The sequence below is a fragment of the Melitaea cinxia genome, chromosome 7 (genome assembly GCF_905220565.1).
Source record: "Melitaea cinxia chromosome 7, ilMelCinx1.1, whole genome shotgun sequence".
In the NCBI taxonomy this organism is placed as follows: Eukaryota; Metazoa; Arthropoda; class Insecta; order Lepidoptera; family Nymphalidae; genus Melitaea; species Melitaea cinxia.
In genome coordinates, this window is record NC_059400.1 from 9,157,188 (window position 1) to 9,179,140 (window position 21,953).

At 33.2% G+C, this 21,953-nt stretch overlaps 2 protein-coding genes across 2 annotated transcripts; one reads left to right on the forward strand and one right to left on the reverse strand.

Moving 5' to 3' along the window:
- Nucleotides 1–1,239: 1,239 nt before the first annotated feature.
- Nucleotides 1,240–4,941, reverse strand: LOC123654980 (max-like protein X). Its single transcript, XM_045590833.1, has 5 exons — nucleotides 4,755–4,941; nucleotides 4,595–4,671; nucleotides 4,029–4,139; nucleotides 2,309–2,506; nucleotides 1,240–1,575 (listed from the first exon to the last, which is right to left on the reverse strand). The coding sequence occupies exons 1-5, from the start codon at nucleotides 4,828–4,830 to the stop codon at nucleotides 1,408–1,410; spliced, it is 630 nt and encodes a 209-aa protein (XP_045446789.1). The 5' UTR covers nucleotides 4,831–4,941; the 3' UTR covers nucleotides 1,240–1,407.
- A 2,845-nt stretch (nucleotides 4,942–7,786) lies between these two features.
- Nucleotides 7,787–21,507, forward strand: LOC123655160 (F-box only protein 28). Its single transcript, XM_045590995.1, has 7 exons — nucleotides 7,787–8,059; nucleotides 8,328–8,576; nucleotides 8,738–8,933; nucleotides 17,259–17,469; nucleotides 17,694–17,892; nucleotides 20,346–20,459; nucleotides 21,224–21,507. Exons 1-7 carry the CDS (start codon nucleotides 7,787–7,789, stop codon nucleotides 21,428–21,430), a joined length of 1,449 nt encoding a protein of 482 aa, XP_045446951.1. The 3' UTR covers nucleotides 21,431–21,507.
- The last annotated feature ends 446 nt before the right edge of the window (nucleotides 21,508–21,953 follow it).

Consider the following 21,953-nt stretch of genomic DNA (forward strand, 5'->3'; position numbering starts at 1 on the left):
AATAATATTTAAAACTATGATTCACGGCTTATTACAAATATTTAAGATAAAAAACTACATAATGTAAACTAACTATGCAATCAGTTTCAAAATTTGTGTGGAAATTGATTTATAAATTTTACTATAGTGATTGTTCAGAACGTGCTGTGCGGTTATGTTTTGCACAACATTTTCAAAAACATGCAAATCACTTCCATCATCTCTTATATCTTTAATACGATAAATTATACCAATGTTATTTTATGAACACCTGGTATTGTACTAATAAGACACGTCTTAGTCTATGTTTGATTAAAAATCATTTATATTTAATATTAAAATTCACTGTTCCTTCTAATCACAGATAATTTTTTTATTCACCACTTACAGTATTTTTGTTTGTAAATAAATATTTTACTTAAAATTTGTTTGTATTTTTATTTTTATTTCATACATAAAAATTAACACAGTTTTAAATGAATATATTTGATTTCATTTAATGTAATATTTGAAAATAAATTGGTACTTAATAGAAAAAAGTTTTAACAATAATAAAACAACAAAGTCACCCCCATATAAAGAAAAATAACATTAACAGTGTTGTAAACTAATTTAAAATTGACTACAATATATCTAATTAAAATAAACATTAACTTGAACAGCTCTATAAAATGTAGAAAGTATAATATTTTAGCATTTTTTATTTTAAAAAAATCGTCAAAGGCACTGATGATATATGAATTCAGTATTATTTACCGTCAATTTTTTTTAACAATGGCTATATAGTATAAGTTACTTGGGCCACTATATTATATAACAATGAGTACAACTATTTTTATGCTTATTACTGAAACTAGTAGTATATGGCTGTGATGATTTTCGTATAAATATAAGGTGTTCGATCACGTTGTGTGGGAAAAAGATTCCTAGCCCATTTTTAAATTTAACTGTTTAAAAAGACGAACTACTTTGATAGACTCGTTCCACATGACACTTTTCGTGAGCACACAAGCATGGCATTAATTTACAATGAAAAATTTTCTACGAGAAAAAGAATTCGTTTTAGATTTAGGGTTCTTAAGTTGTATATGTCAGTTAGTATTAACATATATATATATTATATTTTATAACATACACACCTGGTCGTCTGATCCTATACTAAGCAACTGAATGCTTGTGTTACGGGTAATGGCCGACTGTTATAGCTGAATTTATTTATTTTTTATAAATAAATATACATAGAAATAATAAATATCGCCGTTTGCCAGAGTATCTCGTATATAACACGAAGTATGTAAAAAAGGGCTAGGATTTTTTTACATGTAACGTGATCTATTATACTTACAGAACCGCCCATTTGAAGGAACGTAGTTAGGAATCGAACACTATATATATATTATTTTTAATTTCTTGTTTAATTTTGTATAGCTATGGTGTATAATTTTGCTCCCGCAAAACTCCGTGCACTAAAGTTCGAAGCGATTGAGGCTTGCAGTATTCTTCCAACCAATTAAACACGCCTGCAGAGAACTCGGCGAAATTATTTGTTGGAACCGACTCAAAGGATTCGAAAAGTTTATCCATTATACCCTGGAACTGAAAAAAGATATTTTTAACTACTTAAGAAGAAGAAAATAGACTAACCAATTTTTGATAAATAAGACTTTTGTGAATTAAGTAAGGCTTGAAAAATTCTGCAGATTGTTTTCTGTAAACATTAAGTTTTTAAACAAATAAAATCAGGTTAAACTTTAAAAACTATTTTTAAGATTATTACTCCAAAATAAATATTATGTGCTTTCCTAAAACACATAGCGTTGTATGAAAAAGCAGTATATGGAATGTAAAACATTAGATTACACTCAATACAGAATTCATGTAAACATTGTTTTTTAAATGTTTTGTGTGTGAAGTTTACATTTGAAACAAGTTCTAAGGTATAAAGTTACCTCATTATCCTACTGGAAAACAAAAACTTTTTAACCGTCTCCCTAAAGTAGTCAATCTTTTCAATTTCACTGTATTTTTATTAGTTATACCTAATAATATGTATTTAGCATTATTTGTTACTATTGCCAATATGCCATTACTTTAATAGAAGAATCTGAATAGGTACTCATTACTCAAGGTGGTTAAAAATGAAGCACTAAGTATCGTAAAAATTTAGTTTGCTCAGAGCAACAGTAACTTCAGGTGTGATCTGGTAATGTGAAACAAAACTGGGAAGATACTGAACTGTGCTACAGTAAACTGTACACATTCTATCAGAGCCAACAAGGCTTATGCTTTACATATCTATGGCAAGGTATGCCCAGTAAAATATGCTTACAACTTGAAACTTATCCTGATCGCTAAGCCTTTGTTCATTATGGCCAGGTACAGAATGTTGTGCTTTTACGATCTGTTCGTAATTAGCTTGCATTATACGTAGAGCCACAACATCTTTTCTTAGTGCATTACGCTCCTCATCTTGACGTCGCCGTTGTTGCAGCAAGTATTGAATGTAATCTATTGACTTTTGAAGTACCTGTAAGAAATATTCATAGAATAATTATGTTTGCTGGCAAACGAAAAAAACCGACTTCGATAATATCGACAAGTAATACAAAGTAGGTAGACGAAAAAATAGTTAGGTAAATACGCATTATCAAAGATTACTCCACAAGTTGTAATCAGATCTCGATGAAATTTAAATGTAACCACATGATAAACATCTGCTTTCGATTAAATTAAAAATCATCAAAATCGGTGCACATTTCTCTGGGATCCCATCATCAGATCCTGGTTTAATTCTCATGATACCACACTTACCACACATATATATATATACACGGTTGAATTGAGTAACTTCCTCCTTTTTTGAAGTCGGTTAAAAAGTCTATTAGTTTTGAACTAACAAGATATATTATTATGAATGTTATCTCTATTTTAGTGTCTAGTATATCAACCAAAAATTTTTTAAAAGAAAAATAAAAAAATATATATTTTGTATGTTTCATACTCTTTGCCCCAAAAAATTGTGTGTGAATTCAAAGTGTTAAGATTTCCTTTTGAGAGTTTCTGCTGCGTACGCTGCGTAAACTGTTAAACATTCGCAAAAAACATGTATGACAGAATTAATCCCCTTTAAAAATTCCACGCGGACGAAGTTATGTGCAGAAGCTAGTCATAATATAAATACATAATTGCAGATATAAGTATTATGTACTGGAGAAACGCACAACAATCATCAGTACTAAATTAAATAAATTTTGAATATAGATATAGCAAGTATTGTTCTTACAAGTCTGCATAGTACATGATCATATTTTAAAAGTTAGAATCAGTATAGTAAGCTATAAAAGATATGTGACTAAGAATTTTTGTACATATATAAGAGCAATAAATCCATCTTACATTTTTTCGCTCGCTATAGTCTGTATTATCCCACTGTTGGGCAAAGGCCTCTTTTCCCATGTAGGAGAAGGATCAGAGCTTAATCCACCACGCTGCTCCAATGCGGGTTGGCGGATATATTCCCTACTATGAGTAACGATCGCTATCAGGTGTACATGATAACAACCGGGATCGACGGCTTAACGTGCTCTCCGAGGCACGGTGGGGAGACCCACAAGGACTGCACAAACACCCAGACCATGGCAAACATCTGTATGGCCAATACAAATGTATGTCATGTGCGGGGATCGAACCCGCAACCGCCAGCGCAACCGACACAATCCATAGCTGTGACCGCTGCGCCAACGCGGCGTCTTACATTGTTTTGTTGTATTGGAGAAATTTTTATTGAAAGCTTCGAGTTGACTTGCTTTATATTTTAACAAATATTGCCATATTCTATCAACTTTTCACAAAACTTTAATAAATAGCACACCTACAGTTTCCTCATGAATCACTCCACCTATCGGTGAAGACACATCCTGTATCTGCTTAGTAATTTTTGAGTTAATTAAAAAATTAAAGATATTGACTTTGAACAGATGTTTAATTTCGACTTGGAGGGACTTGGAGTTTGTTTTATAAAATTCAATAAAGGAAATAAATATACTTACAGCAGCTTTGCTTGGTTTATACCCTGAAGCATCTGTTTGTTGGCAGGTTGGTACAAGTTCTTGTAGTGAATCATAGCCTTTTTTAATAGCATCCCTTCGTTTTTGCTCCGCCTATAGTGACAGTAGCATTTGTTTATTGAAGAGCTAAGATTAAATACATATCATTTATCTATTCTCTCAAAGATTTAGAAGGGGGAGGCATGGTGGATCTTTGTAAATGTTAAATCAACACATACAGGCTGCTTAGGCTAACCTTTACGCAAAATCAAATGAAAAATCCGACCACGTCCGTTTCCTAGGTAGTTCCTAGTATCCGTTTACTAGGCAGTCACAGAACTCTGTAGTCTTAAGTAATAAACCGCCTGTAGGATAAGCACAATTATAATGCATGATGTTTAATAAAAGGCATGGGCATTTTAGGCCTGTAGATGTTAATTTATGAAAAATCAGCACATACATTTTATCTAACACATATAGAATTATAAGAGAAATTTGAAATTTTTTAACTTATTATTGATAACAATATACTACTACTACTACGATAGGACTAAAATGTATTTTTTTACCTGAGTATGAGCTTCTCGCCGTCTTTCTTTGAAACTCAGTGCAGAAGTTTTATTATCACCACTATCATCTTCATCTTCTAGTAAATAAAAAAATATATATATTTTAATGCGACAAACTTCCTAAACACACGTAAACACATGATTCTATAGATAAACCAACCTGAGTTGTGATTTGACGAAGACGGTGTCTTATGTATATTTTGAATAGAACCACTGCTGCCACTTCGAGAATACATTATAAGTAAATTAAAATTAAGATTAAAAATAATTAATTAATATTTACGAAAATTACGTTTCGGACCGTCCCATGACGTTAATCGTGTATAATTTGAAATATGTCAAAAATCAAAATCATGTCACAAACGACAGAATACAGATATCAAATAAGGTACAATAAAACGGAGCTATCACCAGTATCACCAAAAAGTCAAAAACACAAGTGATTCGAGTAGGTAGGTAATGTTTCTATGTTAATTAAACCGATTTGTTGCTCTCAATGTATTGGCTTTACTAAAGTCAATATGAGATATTCTATTATACAGCAAAATTAATCGTATAAATTATAAAGTTTTTAATTTAGGCTAGGTCTCAAAAAAGTGGCAGCCTAGTCTGTCAAGCAGTTTTTAAAAGAATCTCGTGGTTATTCAAATACTAAATAGGCAAATTAAAAACAAGAAGAATGGAGTGATATGCTTTTAATGAAATATAATTGTAATATCTCTTTTTCAATAATCTGTCGTGTCAAAACAGTAGGCTACTTCTGTTAACTTTCAGCTAGTTCAGTTTCAGTCTTCTGTTAACTGATTAACTTTCAGAAGTTATAAAAATTAAATACCTTACATATGAGTTTAAATTTGTATCAATAATACATCAAAATTAAACATAGATTTTATGTTATTTGTATCCAAATTTTGGCTACGGTAATTTTCAACATATCAACAGATAAATGTGTTAAAAAACTGTTTAAAAAAATAAACTTATTGTTCTACTTCAACAGAGTTTATTATATTAGATGATTGCTGAAAAATTACGCAAATCAAGGGTTTGAAGACTACATAATATGTTATTTGAATAATTGACAAGTTTTTTAACAATCTACGAATAATAAATTTCTCATTAACTTTTGTTCTGGATTGCATCTACTGCTTAAAAGAATTTCGAAATTTGTTCTCTTTTGTTATTTGAAAAAAAATTCAGCTCTCAATAAAGAAAAGATTATTGTGACCTCAGATCCTATAAATTAACTCAAACCTTTTTTTTTTGCACTGATTAATAATTTAGAATAATGTTAAATACTTCTATAATCATTGAGTATATTGCAAAATCAAATCCATAATATTATTTTGTAATTCATGAGTATAATAACAATAATTGGACATGAAATTTTGAGATTAAAAAAACGGAAAAAAACTTGTGGAAAATGAATCACTTTTCTAAGATTTTCTTAAACGAACGGAGCAAGAGAGAGAGAGGGGTGCAAGCACAATTTTCTTTCTTGCTCACATAGCCAGTTACGTTTCGTATTTCAAGACACGGTGGTGGCCTATTGTGCAGGCCTGGAATTGTAAGCCGAAGTCCTCGTAACTGTCTTCTGGCGCACGACGGACGTGCGCCTGAGAGAACCACCTCTTCCGCAAGGAGTCGTGCGATGGAGGAAAGTGGCTCGCGAGAACCTCTTTCGGAAGTGTACGGCCAGCCTGGAGAATACAGAAATGAGCCGGAAGCTGGTGGCGGTGATTCGGCCTTGCTTGCATGACTGAGTTGAAACTCGGTGTGGTGTCGTTCCACTTGACACAGATATGGCTGGTTCGGCCGCTACCTGTTCTGAGTGCTGGGGCGGGACGTCGGAGTTTCATCATTGCGACATCGGTGCCGAGGACACGGTGGAGCACACGTGCGTGGACTGTCCAGCGTGGAGTGAAGAGCGCGCCGCCTTATCGTCAGTTGTTAGGCTGGATCTCTCGCTATCGGCTTTAACTAGGGCTATGGTTGACAGTAAGGAAAAATGGATTGCGGTTTCCTCCTTCTGCAATTTCATAATGCTACAGAAGGAAGCGGTAGAACGGGAGAACAAGATCCAAACTCGCTCCTGATTCGTCGCGGAAGGCGCAGTCGGTGACGCAGGGCCTACCTAGCCAATCTTCCGCCGTAACGCCGGACCAGCGGGCGATAGATCGGGGGATGTATCGTCCTCATTGCACGGTCCTGAGAAGTGAGGTGAGGTGATTTGTATTCGAGGGAGCCTCTCAGGAGTTACTAATCACGTCGAGCTTTTTAGGCAACCGCTAGCGGTATCGCGGAAGTGCAACCGTGTCTCTGTGATTCCGCCCAGGCGTGTCAAAGGAACACCCCAGAGGTTCATACCCTCCAGCTCCCTCGGGCTGGAGGCATCTGTTAGGGATTTACTCTTGGTAAAAAAAGGCCTTTGCTAAAGAAGTTTTATTTCACGCTTGTGGTCTGAAGCACACTTTTTTGTTCATACAAGTGACTTAATATCGTTTCTTAAGTAGTAACTTCAAATACATATATTTTTTATTATTGTCATTTAATAATAATAAATAATAAAATAACTTAATAAAATTAATATGATTACGAACATTTCTATTAAGAAGATACAAGTACTGGTAAAAAGTACCGATTTTTAGTCATTATGGTGGTAGCTCTGTGGAATTGAATGGATTTGAATTGTAGGAATGTCTGAATCTGATTGAATGAAACGTTTTCTCTCGAACTGTAACAAACAAAAAAAAAACATTTCTCGCTAAAGCGTAGCGCTATAGTTGCAATTTCGTGTTATAGTTATAATAAATTGTTAATATAATATTTCATTTTTAAACATAAAAATCATGTGCATGAATTCTTGAGTGAGTGTTTTTTTCTGTAAATACTGTAGTTAATAATGATGCATAATATTTGTACCCACTTGAATACTCAAGTGACCCAACCAGCAATGGCCACCATTTTAGAATCGTTCGGCAGTGTCTAGAATTATTTCAAATGTGTTTAAAATCTAAGAAATAATTGAAGTAGTTATGATTGTGTAAAAGTTTATTTAATGTTTATCGTGTATGTTTTATGAAATGTACAAAATTATTGTTTTATTTAAATAATAGTAATCGTCTCGTCGGAGTCTGTGTTTTCTATAAGAGAAAGTTTTTCCAGAAGTAATTGTACAATAAATAATCGAGCAAGATGGTGTCGACGAGACAGATGAGTAGTATCGGAGGCGGTAACGGGAGTACCGATGGCCCTGGCCCATCTCACGCAGAGCCAGTAACCGTGGCGCGAGTAACACGCCATTCCAGTGCCTTACTCCCTGGGGGCTCCTCGCCGCACAGTGCTTCCAACAAAAATATAGTCCCGGCACCTAAAACAAATTCTACTACTTTGCTCGATTTACCTATAGAAATTTTAGAAAAGATATTTCGGTATTTGGGATTCAAAAGTGTCTCCCATCTTAGAATGGTAAATATATTTATATATAAATATTCAGTTACACAGTACTATTGTCCATTCTATAATAAATTTGAGTGATCCAAATTTCATAAGTGTTATCTACATACATAATGAGGTTAAATGGTTAGTTTAAGTCACATGAATTATTCTGAATAGTGGATTACAAAAATGTTTTATTTATTACACTACTGCAAATTATAAAAGTTATATGATAAAATGTGGTAAAACAGCACAAAAATCATGCAAAAATAACAGTAATAAATTGTTTTATTTTTAGGTTAATCGCCAATTCAATACTGTTTGTAGTAGTATTCTGAATTCAACATTTCAACGGCTACAAAATCAAATGCTACATCGATTCCAAGCAATCAAAGCTAAAATGCCTCGTAGAGAGTCAGCTAGGCGAAGTCATCCGCTGGCATGTGAATCAGATATTATAGAAACTTTACACATGAGATTAAGCTTATTGCAAATGACATTTGGCAAACACATTGAAAGGAAACACTGTTGTTTTTTTCCTGGAGAGGTAAGTGTAAGAATGTGTAATAATTTTATACATACTACTGTTTGGTATATATTTAAAAGTTGACATATTTAATTAATACTTTTAGTACAATCTTTTTTTTTAATTAACATCAATGTTGAATAATCTTTTATCTGTATATATATTATTAATTAAAATTTTAGATCCTTGATGAGGTTTACAGTATCTTATCTTACTTGAAAACAGCAACAAAATTAGCAAGACCTTATAAAGTAACAGATGAGCTTTTCGATTTAACCACAATGGCAATGGAGTATTTTAAGGAGCATATTGAACCTAACTTGCCTGAAATTACATATTTTGGCACAGATTTCTTTGACATTACAACTGCTTTTTCACGTAAGTATATTTAATTTTACAATGCAATCACATTTAAACATTGCATTCATATTTTAATATTTATGACTACTGATACTATTTTGGGCTATAACTTATATGTAATACTTATATATGTGTATTTGGATATTATGGCATGTTTAAGGGTTTATGGCAAAGTCTGAGTGACAGTCACCCTTGGGACCATATTGCTGGCTAAATTTATATACCAAACTAGCTACCCGCCATGGCTTCTCATGGTTGAAATGCTGATACTAAATATAGTACAGAATGTCTTTATATACAACGGTCACTGCTTGTTTGTCATTATACAATACAAGTATGTTTTCTACAGAGGTTACTCTTGAATTGATAAATTTTGGTTTTAGTGTAATCCTATCCAACCTAATGTACTTACTATAAATACGGTTTAAAAATTAACCCTAATACTGACTAAAGTACAAACATAAAATAAATAAATAAAAAAATAAAAATAAAAAAAAATTAAAAATAAAATAATTTGGTATATGTACTATGAATAAATCCTTATGCATTTAGTAAAAAGCCGTTAATTTAATATTACAAACAGACACTCCAATTTTATTTAATATGCTAAGGTTACGATGTTTGCCGCTATTTTTAGAAAAACCCTCACAATTACTCCTCATAAATTATACATCATTTTTAACCAACTTCAAAAAAGGAGGTGGTTACTCAATTCGACCGTATATATATATATATATATATATATATATATATATATATATATATATATATATATATGTGTGTGTGTATATATATATATGTGTGTGTATATATATATGTATGTATGTATGTTCGGGGATAATTTCGTCGTTTATGAACTGATTTTGATAATTCTTTTTTTGTTGGAAAGGAGATATCCCTGGTGTGGTACCATGACAAGAAAACCAGGATCTGATGATGGGATCCCAGAGAAATCGAGGGAAACTCTCGAAAATCTGCATAACTTTTTACTGGGTGTACCGATTTTAATGATTTTTAATTTAATCGAAAGCCGATGTTTATCATGTGGTCACATTTAAATTTCATCGAGATCTGATTACAACTTTTGGAGTAATCTTTGATAATGCGTACTTACTTGACTATTTTTTTCATCTACCTACGTTGTATTACTTGTCGATATAATTGAAGTCTGTTTTTTTGCCTGCAAACACAATTATATATTTATTTTATGTAATTTTATTCATTATTATTAATAATGTTAGAACCCAATGAAAAAGTATTGACTTATATATTGATTGTCAAATATTTATGCATGCCTTCAGAAATTTATTTAGTGTAAAATAAAGAAAATGATAAACAAACAAATGAACTTAAATTAAAATAAAAATACGTTAAGGCGATTGGTCTCACTGAATCATTCCAGATTATTTTCAATTCAGTCAGAGTCAGTAAATTTTATAAATATTTACGTCGCGAAAGTGTGAAATATATGTTTTTATATATCTAAATCGGTTCTAATCTATTTTAATATTATAAACCTGAAAAGTTGGTTTGTTTGTTTGTTTAAATGCACTAATCTCAGGAACTACTGGTTCGAATTGAAAAAAATTCTTTGAGTTGATTAGCTCATTTAAAGAGGAAGGTTAGGTAGGTATACTTTAAGAACATGGAAGGTTATTTTTTCCTCAAGTCAACGCAGGTGAAACCGAGGGGCACAACTAGTACTGTAAATTACACTAATGATATATTTAGTAATCAGTCAGTTAATTCATATTTTCGTAAATAAAATATAGTGGTTATAACTTAATTTCAATTAGCTTTTGGCATGTAAATAAAACTAATGGGCCGTAGTCAGTATTTTTAACTGACTTCCAAAAAAGGAGGACGTTCTGAATTCGTTTGTATTTTTTTTGTGTGTTACTTCAAAACTATTCACTGAATAGATGGATTTTGAGGATTTTTTTTTCAAGAGGATGGACGCCGCGTTGGCGCAACGGTCACAGCCATGGATTGTACCTGTTGCGCTGGCGGTCGCGGGTTCGATCCCCGCACGTGACAAACATTTGTATTGGCCATACAGGTGTTTGCCGTGATCTGGGTGTTTGTGCAGTCTTTGTGGGTCTCCCCATCGTGCTTCGTTAAGCCGTCGGTGCTGGTTGTTATCATGTACACCTGATAGCGATCGTTACTAATAGTAGGGAATATATCCGCCAAACCGCATTGAAGCAGCGTGGTAAATTAAGCTCTGATCCTTCCCCTACATGGGGAAAGAGGCCTATGCCCAGTAGTGGGATATTACAGGCTGAAGCGTAGCGTAGCGAGGATTTTTTGTAATCAAAAGGCGGTGGTGGAACTAGAAATCTAACAAGTACAATCTAACAAGTTATATCTAATAATGCGCACTTACTTGACTATTTTTTCGTCTACTTACGTTGTATTACTTGTAATTGAAGTCGGTTTTTTTTTCGTTTGCGGGAAACACTATTACCGGCTAAGATTACTTTTTTCGTGTAAGCCGTATCCATATTTAGTATTTCTTCTTTCAAAGGTTAGATATTCTACGGAATAATAATATACTTGTCCTATTATATTTGATTTATAACTTAAAAACTCAGTGAAACCAGAGTTTATACATGGTTTCTTCTTGGTGTTACAATAAAAACAAACTTAAACGTGGGATCAAAAATATTGATTTTTGTAGGCAATATAAAACATTTTCTATACTTTCTAGAATTTTCATACATTTGAATATATGGTTTAATATTTCTTATATTTTATAGAGTTTGATTTTACTGTTTTAAATACGTAACCGTTTCGATAATACCTCCGTCGATAGATTTATGTTCGTGGTATTTCTTTTTTCATGGAACTTTCACTTTTTATCTCAAGCTGTGTAGAGGAACAGCGTGGGTTTTTGTTATATTGTATAAACGTATAACTGTTAGGGTTACGGATTTTTTTTCGAAGTGTGTTTTGTACGCAGTATTGTAATTGCAGGAGTCCTAACGACGTAACTGGTTCTCTATACGTATGCGATTGTAATTATACGTCTAATATACCATTATTTAAACGTATTATTTATATCATTTTAAAATTAAAGTTAAAAGTAACATTTCGAGCTTGTTTTATATAATAACTAGCGACCCGCCCCGACTTCGCACGGGTGCTATGCTGATACTAAATATAGTACATAATGTCTTTATTTATAGTATGAAGCTAGCTTATAGCATGGTTATTACCATAATAACATTATTCAAATATGCGAAATAAAGGTTCACTGCTCGTTCCCCGTAGGTGATAGCGTGATAATTTGTAGCCTATATTTTGACCCGACTTCTTAATAACATTCGTGCCAAATTTGAAGTAAATCTATGCAGTACTTTTTGAGTTTATTCCGGACATACATACAGACAAACAGACAAAAATTCTAAAAACTATATTTTTGGCTTCGGTATCGATTGTAGATCACTTCCCAAGTATTATTTTAAAATAATATTCAATGTACAGTTTTGACTTTCCTACCATTTTATTATATGTATAATTGTTATGCATTTTCTATCGATAACGTTTTGTATGCATCCAATTTCACAATTAGAATGAAAACGAATGCTTATTATAAAAAAAAGAAAAAAGTAAATAATTGATCAATTTATTTACTACCTTATAAAAATATTTGAAAAATAATAATTTAATAAATTTGTTAGAATTTATAAGAATTCCTTATGCACTATTTCTGATTAGTGGTTACAGTTAAATTATAAATTCAACTCTCCAAACATTTTGGTGTATAACTTGGTCTTGATTGATTGATTTAATTTGATTTGATCGATCGTCATTGATTATGATAAATCCGAGGCTCCCGCAATAATTATTACTCGTTCAAATAAACAAAGAATATGTCCAAAATCAAAATCAAAAACAGCTTTATTCAAATAGGCTCCAAGAGCACTTTCGAATCGTCATTTTACAAATTAAAACTTTAAAAATCAATTATTATATTTGTAGAAGTAAAGCCACCACCGATTCGGAATGTATTCTGCAGAGAAGAATCGGCAAGAAACTCCGCAGTTACTCTTTTGAAAAATAATATATAAACCGTGTTTTAGTACAAACTTAGTAACGTGTTGCATAAAATGCAGCGTCATTAAGTCCACACATATTTATCAACTATGTAATCCTGCACCGAGTAATAAGCTTTATCTATTGTTATTATTTTTTAATAAAAACTTTAAATTTATGTTGAGATAATTCCAAAATCGTTTGTGGGATTTTATTATACATTCGAGTACCATGACACAGAAAGGAAACGTTTACTTTGCACAGTCTTGAAACTTGGAGTTACAATTTTGTTATTCCTTCTCGTGTTTACAATGCGATTATTACTATTTATTTCAAAACAATGAATATTTTGGTGAATATACATAATATTGTTATAAATATACTCCGTCCGTTAACCTAAGTCGATCTTTGCTTAAAATTAAAATAAAATTACATTTAAATTATCAGGTTACTAGGTGGTATTACTAGATTATAGGTAAATTCTCTATAATCTAGTAATAATCTATGCACACATCGGTTATAATTATATGTATAGCTGAGCCCGCGACTTCGTCCGCGTGAAATTTAACAAAAAAGTTCGTTAGTTATAAATAAATAAATTTCTAAAATAAAAATAGGCTAAGTTACTCCTTAGTACATCAGCTATCTGCCAGTGAAAGTCCCATCAAAATCGGTCCAGCCGTTTCAGAGATTAGCCGGAATATACAGACAGACAAAAATTGTAAAAAAAATTATTTGGTATGTGTACCGTGTACCGTGTATCCATATCCAATATGCATTGAGTAAGAATCGGTTATTTTAATATTACAAACAGACACTCCAATGTGATTTATCTGTATAGATTAACTAATGAAGTGTCATCATAAAAACATGATTTATTAAAAGGGATTGTGTAAAATTTTACATTATGGCGAAAAAACACCCACTTACTGATTTAATTCTATTAGTTGTTATCGAGTTCCATTAGTTATTATTCAATGTCACTTTCTAACGTTTGCCTTATATGTTCCAGTTTTAAATCATGACACCTATTCTTATTTCAGTATCAGCATATTTCTTACTATCTTTTCTATTACTGTCGTGATCATTATTAATGCTAACGTCAATAAAATTTATGAAAGACAAACACTTATTTGTTCGATTTAATGATATTTCAGAAAAATCTGAGTCAAAACGAAGTTACGTATAATGCTTATTCTCTATTTTATTGTAGCTTATTTATTATTGAAAATCGTTATAGGCAATATTAGTGTAAAATAAAAGAACCGTCATAAACACCATGAAAAACTAGCTGTGACAAATTTTGAAACAAAAAGAAAAGAAATGACGTGTTACGGTGTTAGGTTAGGTTAGAAGTACAATATAATAATTTTTTGATATTTATTTGATGATTATAAAGAAAAAATTAAATTTTATTTTATTATACATTGTATCAATTTGTATATATTATTTTGTAAGCATTGTTCAGTTTAATTCCCTTTAGAGTATGTTTCGTAGTTTTACTGCTAGTATTTCCTGTTATTGGCTAGTTGTAACTCTGTGTACTGCAAGATAAAAATATATTGTAACAAAAATACTTATAAAAACAAATTTCAAACATATAAACCTAACTTGGTATATAATACAAAAACATTCCATATATTCGAATGTGCTTTGTTACACTTACATTATTTTAATCGAATCGGTCATTTCAATAATCTCTTATGGGGGTGATAGACGCCGCCTCCGCTCGTACGTGTGGCAGCATTGCGATCCGCAAGCCGCCATTTTTAACCGACTTCCAAAAAAGAGAGAAGGTTCTCAATTCGATTTCTTTTTTTTTATTTATGTTATCGCAGAAGTTTTGACTGGGTGGACCGATCTCCATGATTTTTATTTTAATCGAAAGGTGGTGTGTGTCGTGTTATTAATTTGATTGCGATCTAACAAGTATTTTTTGAACTATTTCTAATAATTGCGTATTTAATTGATTGTTTTTCGTCTACCTACGATGTGTTACTTGTCGATGTAATTAAAGTCGGTTTTTTTTTGTTTGCGAGCAAATACAATTATGTCCCGCCAGTCCGTGGACGCGCAACGCTTGTAGTATAGGTATTTGTAATTTTTTTTTCTTTTGATTGAGAAATTACTCAAAATGAATTATTATAGAACTTCGTCTTTTTTTTTTTGGTTTTTAAAATGTAATACGATACAATTCCTAAATAACACAAAGCTTCTTCTGTCGACGACATCGCAATACAGAATGAGTAAGTTTCACGCGTGTCACCGACGTCGAGCCGAGCAAGTTTGCGATTTTAAAAACCGCGTACTTTAAGTTCGTACGTCTATCAGCCCCCTTCAAAGTCACATTTTTTCCAGAATTCTATTTATGCTGCAAATAATTCTTTAAAGGCACCTTGCGTATACTGGGTAAAAACCATGTAAGTCGATATATTCCTTCCTCTTCCAATAATATCTTTTATGTGCTGTTGGGACTATCGGGCTTATTATCACCGGTTGGGCTGGCTGGGCACTGAGACACAGCCGTGAAAGAAGGGGAGCCTTCTAAGAGGGCTTGAGATGTCCGTTCGTCCTAAGGGTGTCTCCTAGCGAGATCGCACCTCGCGAAGCGATGTGCGGAGCGCTGAGACGGGCTAAGGAATTAAGGGTTATTGAAATGACCGATTCAATTATATTTTTAATTTGTTGCACGCTATCTGATCTCACAGTAGTTTACTACAAAAGAGCAGTAATGCAGCATAAATGCAAAAAAAAAAAAACGAATTGTGTAGTTTTCAGTCTTTGGAATGTAAAGAAACGAAAGAGATTCTCTTCCTATGGATAACATTCCCGGATAGCAATATGTAACAAATATAATTATATTTTTGGAGTTTACTCTTTAAGAAACGATAATACGCGCGATATGGAAAAATTGGGGAGTGAAATCGTATGAAACAACGAATATGCCGTAACTCTTGAGTGTGACCAAATTTTCTGTGCAAGTACGATAGCAAGCGTCAATTTATGTCTTGGTTTTAAAGTTTTATTGTTTTAATTAATTAATTATAATTTCATTAATTTACCTAAAAATTGAATGCTCAAGTATCACCGTAATGGTTCTTTACTCCAGTTGCGAGTAGAAGCTGACACACACGTTTTTATATTACTATAGTGTAAATTTTAAAAATAATCATTGCTGGAAGCAATATAATCCTGTAACCCCACATTTTGCACAATAAATAGAGAGTTACTATTGGGCATAGTATACTATTGAGATTATTCTCAGCGGAATTGTTATCAGTTAAAGAAATATTTCGATACGTTGTTAAAGCTACATACGAGTACTTAAAAGTAATTTGTAAGTGACGATTAAAAATTCTGTGATATTAAACTGAAGAAATGAGGATTGAGATTTATACGCCTACAAACATTTTTTTATCGATGTTATGACTGTAAAAATACGGATTGTATATAGGTTTGTATGTATATTGCATATTGGCATTTGGTAAGGTGTTATGAAAGCTATTACGAACCCCACCATGTAGCGTGAAGTTTTCTCTTTCGTATGCACATTTTCCCTTTATAACGAAATAAAAAAAGTTGGGAATATTTATGAATAAAACCTACAGCTATAAATATCTAGTGTACAGTCTTATGAATGGTTAAAAAGGTGTTTGTGATTTTAATATAAAATAACGAAAAAAAAGTATCGATGATGATTCAGTTTGTCCTGTGATAACGTATTTATACGATTTCCAAAACTAGGGATACACACAAAAAAAAATATATATTCCAATCTGTAACTTTTCGTAACTCACGTGTAGTTCTTTATTCACATGTAGTTGTAGGTATGGAGGTGCAGAGAATTAACATAAAGTTAATTTGTTTCCTAACAGCCACTCTTCAAATAGACGAAATATTTTAGTAAATAAAATACGCGAATCTTAAATAAGTTTTTTTTTTAATTCTCTCTAATAGGAAAAGCCTTTTGAAGGTTCAGCACAACGATAGCATATAGAAGCTAGCTTAAAAAATTGTTTCGCCATAATTTGCGTAGGCAGCTGAGAGCAATAAATTTCTTGAGATATGTTTTACCAGCAGTATATTTATAGATTAGTGCAGTGAAAGTGCTTTGGTGTAGTGGTGCGAGTAGTCGCCTAAAACACCGGTGGTTTGCGGTTTCGATTCCCGCTCGGGAAGGATATTTGTATTTGTGCAAATATTCCTTTCCAGGAGCAGCGTATTGGATTAAGCTCTGATCCTTCTCCTCCGTGGAGATGTTACATGCTGAATGTGTAGTTTTATTATAATTTTCGTATATTACAGCGGGTGAGAGCAGTAAATCGTATATATGCCTGGACTCTCCGCCGCCCAGCGGTTTCGAGTCTTCGTCGCAGCAGGCGGCGTCTACGTCAGAGCGACGCGTGTCCTCTCTCAACATGTACATGGAAGAGAGCCTGCCGCCCTCCCCGCCGCCGCCGCAGAGCAACATGGTCCTGAGGAAACGGATACACCGTATTAAACAGGGCATGAAGAAGTGAGTCCATCGTGATCGCTTACCGTAATTGTAGCCATTTAAAGCCTTACTTTTTAATTTTACCAACTGATAAACTGTAAACAAGACCATTGTTGATACAACTGGCAACCGTTAACAAAGCTGATGATGACTTGATTATTATTTGTATAACGGAATACCACAAACTAGGTGAACCGACAACCTATATGTATATATTTTATGCTTTCTATTTGTTATATTTTAAGGTACAACGACCAGTTATCGGCATTAAGGAGTGATCTTCGGAGTTGTAAACGTAAGACAGCTCTTCAACAAAAACAAATTGCCGAGCAACAAAAACAGATTGCAGAGCAACAGAAACAAACTTTAGAGTATGCTAATCGGTTAGATGACTACGACAAAAAGAATGAGGAGACAAGCCGCAAGTTTCAAACTTTATTACAAGTAAGTTGTCCAGTCAATTGCTTTATTTTTGACAATAAAAATTATAGATTTATATATGTTTCCTCATTAATATTTGCACGTTACTTATTATTTATTAGTATTTTTTAAATAAAACAGTACACATAAATGTTGTTGTGGGTAAAACCGCTAAATACGACGTAGCGTTCACAGCATTCACAGCGTTGGCTGTTGCGCTTGCGATTGCGGGTTCGATTCCCGTACACATCAAACATTTGTATTGGCCATATAGAGATTTGTCGCGGTCTGGGCATTTTTACTTGTGTAATGTGTGTTTTTCCGGACCCCCGACTCAAGAGTGAATCCTACTGGAGGTCATTGAGTATGAAAAAATTGGCTTTTTTTGTATGACCACGCATAACTTTACAGAGTAGTCAGATTTTGATAATTCTTTTTTTTTATTGGATTCCTGTACCTCGAAGTTGGTCCCATATAAATTGCGAAAAAAATATCTTACCCTAAGGGTAGGAAAGTATGGATGATTTAATGTTCACTCACAGATTTTAATGCTGAGTTGGAGATTTTTTTTCTTCTTATTAGATTCTTCTAAAATATCTTTTTCTCATTCGAGTAACATTTTTGTAGGCCTACCCACGTTGATATATAAAACGTGTTCTTTGTAAAGTATTTACGTATATTATACAACAAATAATAGAAGTAGTATTATATAACAGTTAATAGCTAAAGTAAAGGTAGCTAATTTTTAAGAAATCAAAAATTAAGCATGTAGTGATTAGTAGATTAGCTACAAACAATTATAAAACAAACACTTTTTAACAAAAAAAATCCGAAAAAACTGAAAAGCAAAAAATAATAAATCTTTTTTTATTTAATCTTAATAACCAAATACTTAAACAAATGTATGTATACCTAAGTAATTTTGAGTTAGCGCCAAACAATTAAAAAACAAAGATCACTAAATTACCTTAAATTTAAAGAAACAACCAAATCAAATTAAGATTGCAAGGTCAAATCTCCAGTGATAAATAATAACATTTAAAAAAACCACTCTCAATAACGTTTGTCTTTGCAGTCATGCTGACATTCGTGAACACTCGGCATTTTCTGGCCGCCCCATCAAATTAATTACCTAAAGCGTGTGCTACCCTAGCGATAAGAACGTCTTTGTACACTGTTTTTTTATTTGTAATGTGTTATTGTGTTGATTGTTGTTGTGTACAATAAAGAGTATCCATCTATTTAAGTAATTGATTTGCTTCTTTCCTTTAACGTTAAATTTTATATATAACTAAGTCGACAAACAAGTTTATTTTATTTATTTATTTATTTTATTTTATTCGGAACACCAACAGCACATAAGACATTAAATGAGTACAAATTGTAAATTTCGACTAAGCCGTTTATATTTTATTTATTTATTCTTAATGTACACCAAAATACACATATAAAGAAAGATACAATACAAAATGTACAAAGGCGATCTTATCGCTAAATAATGATTTCTTCCAGATAACCTTTGGGTACTGGACACGATACAGTAGCAGCGGTTAGAAGTGTGCACAAATTAAGGAGGAAAAATCAATAATAAATAGATAAATTCTACGATATGATAGACTTACATAATTATTAAAGACAAAACAAGTGTAGGTTTACCTGTCGGTAAGCGATTACTATAGCTTATAGACGCCAGCAAACACCAGAAGCATCGCAAGCGTGTTTCCAACCTTACCCCCAATCTCCAGAACTTCTGGTCACCTCACTAACAACAGAAAAACAACACGTCTTGAAAGAAGTATTAAGCTTTAATCTTCTGTAATATTGAGGTACTTCCCCAGATGGGCTGCTGCAGATTTTGTGCAGGATATTACTAGCTTTGCCATATCTCAGTTATCAATTAATCTATACTAATATTATAAAGCTGGAAAGTTTGTTTGTTTGTTTGAACGCGCTAATCTCAGAAACTACTGATCCGATTTGAAAAATTCTTTTAGTGTTACTAGCCCATTTATCGAGGAAGGTTATAAGATATACATATATCATCACGCTAAGACTAAAAGTAGCAGAGCACCAATGAAGAATGTTTCAAAAGCGGGGGTTCCTTTTTCCTTTTGAGAGCTTCCGCTGCGTGCGTTGTGAAAACAGTTAAAGTTTCGCAAATATCATGTATGACAGAATTGAATCTATCTTTTAAGGTTGGCTCACTATAACCTTTTTTATGCTTACTAAGTTTGTTCTAAAATAATGCATTATTTGCAAAGATGTTCGTATAAACATGATATTAATCTTTATCATTATAAATAAAGACGTTATTCATCACAAGTATTTAATTTAAAACAAAATAGCCTTTTACATAATTCGATTTCAGTGAGTATCTCAGGAGATATCGCAGTTTTAAGTCTTTTATTTCCCTTTACTTTATATAGTATAGTAGTAATAGCAGCGGTTGAAACAATAATGTTGTAACGTATTTGCAGGAGCTAAACAAATGTAAGACAGAGCTTCAGTACTGGCGCTCTCGGTCACCGGCTGTACCTCCACTATGCGCCGAGTGCGGCGCCTCGCTCCGTCTCTCTCCGGCGCTGGCGCAGGTCGGTGGCTTTTGTGTACGAGTGAAATAAGTTTTAAGGACTCCCCAGGGGGATACTTAATGGTTTTGTACTATAGAAGATTATTTCAGTCTTAAAGTTGGCTTTAGAAAACCGTTGTTGCTTCATATGATACACTACGTAAATGAGCAACTGAACATTAATAGATTGAATTCGAAAGGTAAGCCGTCTTTGGCTTAGCGCGAAAAATCACGCTTACTATCATACATATTGCTACATCTAGAAATATTTTATACAATGTAGCTTTTCTTTTATATTACATTAAGGACTTTAGTCACTATAAGTTTATTAATTATTTACAATCGTTTCTCCCTAATAATGTATTTATTTTAAACTGTTCCGTTTTTAAATGGCGTCTGTGATTTAGTGCTATTTTTGTTCTGGCGTCTCGAGAAGTTTAAAAATATTGCTGTTTAGTTTCATCAAAATTTTGTTTTGTTGACTAGCCCGTTGGCGCAGTTTGTAGTGACCCTGCTTTCTGCTGCGAGGGTTGTGGGTTCGATTCCCACCCCGAGTCTGGGTGTAATATAAATATTTATTTATATGTTTATATATGTATTATTTATAAGTATGTTTATCAAAAAAAAAAAAATATATATGTAGCTATATACCAGTCGGCTGTTACCTATAACACAAGCATTAAGTTGCTTACTTTAGGAACAGACGACCGTGTGTGTATTGTGTAAATATTTATTTATTATTAAAATGACGGTAACATGGAAAAAATTGACGAGTGCTCGTTCCAGTGGGCCGCGGGCGCGAGCGCGGAGGCGGGTGCGGAGGCGGCGGCGGGCTGCAGCGGCGAGCCCGTGGACACGCCCACCGACACGCCCACCGACAAGCCGGAGCCCGGCGCCGCGCACACGCCGCCCGCGCGCCGCCGCGCCTCCGCCGACGCGCCCAGCACGCCCGACCGCAAGCGGCGCCGCCTCACGCGCCCGCGCAAGCTCTGAGGGGCGACCCGCTCGCTGTTTCACTTTGTAGGTAAACTGTTGCTGTTGATTCGAATAAAAAGTATTCGACGAATTGATTTGCTGTCTTATTTAAAAAAAGAGATTTATTCTATTAGGCGTATGCACCGGGATAATTATTTTTGTTGTTCCAAACGAATAAGAGAGATTTAGGTCGTATAGTGTCAAAGTGAGACTCTGGCGTGAATTTGCGTATCTGGATAAAAATCGATATCATTCATGGACGCGGCCGATAATGAGACCTGACAAAGATCGACGTTATTATTAAAAACTATAGCTTGATACATATATTTTTTAAGTCCTCTGTCAGTTTCGGAACATCATTATTTTGGTCTTTCCTCTGTTTTATATAATTTTTTGTCATTTTTTAATTAGACTAACGAAATTAGGCGTGGATGGTTTTAAAAATACCAGTTTTATGTAACTGATTTATTTGTGGTCTTACTGATTTCTCGTCATAGTGTTCGACGAAAACTACGCAATGCGACGTAATAAAACTAATACT